At 43.8% G+C, this 4,306-nt stretch overlaps 1 protein-coding gene across 1 annotated transcript; it reads left to right on the top strand.

Moving 5' to 3' along the window:
* The first annotated feature begins 2,641 nt into the window (after positions 1-2,641).
* LOC138954304 (dopamine receptor 1-like) lies at positions 2,642-4,009 on the top strand. Its single transcript, XM_070326181.1, has 2 exons — positions 2,642-3,173; positions 4,002-4,009. The coding sequence occupies exons 1-2, from the start codon at positions 2,642-2,644 to the stop codon at positions 4,007-4,009; spliced, it is 540 nt and encodes a 179-aa protein (XP_070182282.1).
* Positions 4,010-4,306: the final 297 nt, after the last annotated feature.

Genomic DNA, 4,306 nt, shown 5'->3' with positions numbered 1-4,306 from the left:
GAGTGTGAGTGTGTGTGTGTGTGTGTGTGTGTGTGTGTGTGTGTGTGTGTGTGTGTGTGTGTGTGTGTGTACACTGAGCACAAAAAGGATATTTTTTCAGAGGTATAGCCCACATGTTAAACAGCAGTTTTGGGGTCAGAAAGAGACGTGTATTTAAAGATCAGTCTCTCTTCTGCTCAAAAATGTGTTTCCTGGATCTGAGCAATATTTGGGTATGACGTCACAGGTCCGTGACCACGTCTACCCTCAAAAATGGTGGTTTTTGACGGCATGATTCACTTTCAACGGTCGAAACGGTAACTTAAACTGAAAGATATTTTTTACATTTTTTTTACAACAAAAAGTTTATTGGTGTCTTACCTAACAGTCCATACACATTTCGTTTAAATTCGCCACGCGGTAAGGCTGACCCAGCTGTAAAAGAGAGCGACCACAATCCTGGAAAAGGGCAAAAAAATCCTGGGTTTTTATGGTGTTTTTGCTTGGTAGCCGCAGTTGATAGGCAATAAATCTTAAACAATACAACATTTTAACGTTATCAGTGTCTGATTGTGTGACAGGGTGTGAATGTTGTTTTGATTTCTCGTTTCTTTGTGGTGGCTTTAATTTTATAAAACCAAAGTTTAATTATATGTATTATTATATTGAAACATACCATTTTGTCAGTAAGTCTTGTGTGTGTTTGTGGTAGTTATTAGTAGTGAAAATGCATATATGTATGCATTATTAGTGTATATGTACATCTTAAGTGTATGAGTTTAGCATGCGACGTTCGTCGTTTCGAGCCGCTGAGGTGGTTGTAGGAAACTATGATCAGGGCTGGTTGGGGGCCGGTTGGGATTGGTGGGGGGGGGGGGGGGGGGGGTTGGGGGTGTAGCACGAGAAAATTACTCCCACGAGAATTTTTACTCCGGAGCAAAACATTTCGCAATAAAATTGTACTCCCTTTACAAAAACATGACTCCCCCACAACACGAGAAAATTACTTCCAACGACAGGTGTGTTCCTAGTCAACATTTCGGTCAAAAATGTTATTCCCCTGGCGAATTAATAACGAATAAATTATTCCACCTTAACACGAGCAATTTACTGCCCACGCCAGGTACACGCAACTTTTACCCCCCTGTCCCCTGTTAGTCTTGGTGGTGGAAGGGGTAGCGCGACATTTGGTTGCGCGAGATCACATACATGTGTTGGTTTTATCCCTTCGCCCGCAATCCCATTTTCGCGTACGAGATTTTTACTGGAAGTAAACAATTGGGGGAGTCAAAATTTTGTGGAGGGAGTAATTTGTTCGTACCTTGGAGAGTTCTTTTTCTCGTAGGGAAGATGTACTCGGAGTAAGAAATTCGTACGAAATATCTACTCCAGAGTAAATTTTTCGTGGAGTAAAAATGTCGTGTTTCACCGGTTCAAATTTTGACTTACCGGCCGGTAGCAAAAAAAGTTAAGGTGCACCCCTGCATCATAATTTAATTTTTCACAATGTATTAAAAGTTTGTGAAAACCAAATACCCAAAATCTTAAACTATTTGAATATTTTAAATGCGGTAGATATTTTATCATTGATTTTTCTCTTACTACCTAGCCCCTTTGCCTGCGTTTTATCTGTGTTCAAACACAAACCAGAAACTTTTCCAAAACGTTCTATTGTTTCAATTGAACTTTCAAAGGAGGTTCTGTCTCCCTTATTCATCAATTGCATGAGCATCATAAGCACATTGTGAAAACTGTGTTATTTAGATTTTTCGTATCACAATGGACAAAACTTGAACTTGAACACATAACATACATAAATAAGGTGAAAGTGGATTTCCTTGTCTACAGCCGTGTCCAATAGCAAACCAAAGTGTTGTTTGACCGTTGACAATAACGGTCGATTTAATACCAGCATAAAAAGTGGTAACCCATCGGCATATATATCTTGGCCCAAACCATATGACTCTAATACCAAACTGCCAATCAAGAGAATCAAAAGCTTTTTTAAAATCCAGACAGAGAAGGAGTCCTTACACATTTATTTTTACATTGCATTATGTCGGTGGCATATTGTTGGGGTCACCCTGTATTCCTTTAATGTTCGGTTTTGCTTGTTCGTTGTTTCAGATCTGCTGTCTGGTTCCTGTCCTTCAGGTCATCTGCCTTGCACCTGGTGCGAAAACAGACCGTGGGAGTGACGCGTTACCCTAGCAACAGACAGTGCGAGTGACGCGTTACCCTTAGCAACAGACAGTGGGCGTGACGGGGTACCCTTAGCAACAGACAGTGCGATTGACGCGTTACCCTTAGCAACAGACAGTGGGAAAGACGCGTTACCCTCAGCAACAGACAGTAGGAGTGATGCGTTACCCTTAGCAACAAACAGTGGGAGTGACGCGTTACCCTTAGCAACAGACAGTGGGAGAGACGCGTTACCCTCAGCAACAGACAGTGGGAGTGATGCGTTACCCTTAGCAACAGACAGTGGGAGTGACGCGTTACCCTTAGCAACAGACAGTGGGAGTGACGCGTTACCCTTAGCAACAGACAGTGGGAGTGACGCGTTACCCTCATCAACAAGACAGTGGGAGTGACGCGTTACCCTTAGCAACAGACAGTGGATATGACGAACCTCACGAACTTAACGAGCACGACGGACTTGATGCCGCCAGGGCAGACAGAGGAAAAGAGTACAGTGGAGAAAGTGTTGATCATCATCATACTGTCATTCATCATCGTCACAGCTGCCGCCGGGAACCTTCTCGTCTGCATCGCCGTTGTCATCGAACGGTCTCTGCAGAGGGGCACGTACTTCCTCATCGCGTCGCTGGCGGTCGCTGACCTGCTGTGTGCGGTGCTGAGCATGCCTTTCGCTGTCCACGTCGCTTTGTATGGACAGTGGGTGTTCGGCGCTGTCTGCTGTCGAATCTGGATCGCCGCTGACGTCGTGTTATGTTTTGCGTCCATCTTGCACCTGTGCCCTATCGCGCTGGAGCGATACTTGTGTATCCGCTATTCAACGCTTTACGCCAGGACGGTGACCACTCCAAGAACGGTCGCCCTCATCGCAGGAATCTGGGCCTGGTCTCTCCTCTCGGCTTTCGTCCTGGTCTATCTTGGATGGCAAAAGCCGGACAACGAGGGGTCGGGCTCTCAGCGGTGTGACGCCATCTTCAAACCTGGTTACATCATTGGTATCACAATCATCTCCTTCTTCGTCCCCTGTATTGCCTTGCTCGTCATTTACACAAAGCTGTTCGTCTACGTGTTCTTGCACCAAAGGAAGATGCGCCAAAACGGAACCACAACCATTACGCGTTACAAACAGACCGATCTTAAAATTGCAATAAGTCTCACAATTATAGCAGGGTCCTTCATGGTCTGCTGGGTACCCTTTTTCAGCGCTAATTTTGCCGAAGCTGTGAACGAGACTGATATATCGTCACTGACTTTCGTGGTCCTTACCTGGCTGGGATATGCCAACAGCTGCATCAACCCTGTTGTCTATGGGTTTTACACAAAGCCATTTCGTCGCGCCTTTCACCGGATGTTTTGCCTAATAGGATTCTATGATGAGAGCGGACAACGCCGCGTCAGTCGCTTCATTACGGACAGGAGATTTTTAACTGCCACTCTAAATAGATCAAAGGTAACACCCGGAGAGACTCGGAGTCGCGCAGTATCCCCAACAACAAGAACAAGAACATCATTTATTCTTCAGGCCTCTAGCCCCTAGAATAGGGTCGTTACAAACAAAAATACAAGTCAAAAATACCTACAGCGGCAAAGCAACACGAAGATACAAAACTAAACACATACAGCGGCAAAGCGACAAAGATACAAAACTAAACATACTCGGTAAAGTAATACAGTCACAATCAGTCGTCTTGAGCTATGTTTTCAGTAAACTCCAGGCGAGTTTTTAGAGCAATAAACAAGTAAATGCTTAATCTACGAATATCAGATGATGAGCCGTTGCGGAGAATATTCACATAATTTAATGAGTTATATCTTGTATTTAGAAACTTAGCCCTGGCGTTTGCATACAATGGACAATCAAATACAAAGTGCTTTTCGTCTTCCACAACATCGCAAAGCTTGCATAGAATATTCCTGTCCCTTCCAAATGTTCTTCTAAAACACGAAGCTCCAATAGGCAACACACCCAGACGCAATTTGATAAAACAATCGCGGAAACATTTTTTGTCAATGAAATCAAAGTACTTCTCACTTTCAAAAACTGTTTTGAATAATCGGTAGTTTTGATAAATGTCATTACTTGTAATGGAACCATTCCATTCCTGCAAATACATATCAGCCATTCTCT

This window comes from Littorina saxatilis, unplaced genomic scaffold (assembly GCF_037325665.1).
Source record: "Littorina saxatilis isolate snail1 unplaced genomic scaffold, US_GU_Lsax_2.0 scaffold_495, whole genome shotgun sequence".
NCBI classification, from domain to species: Eukaryota; Metazoa; Mollusca; class Gastropoda; order Littorinimorpha; family Littorinidae; genus Littorina; species Littorina saxatilis.
The sequence above is the reverse complement of the archived record's forward strand: the minus strand, read 5'-3'. Positions and strand labels throughout refer to the sequence as shown.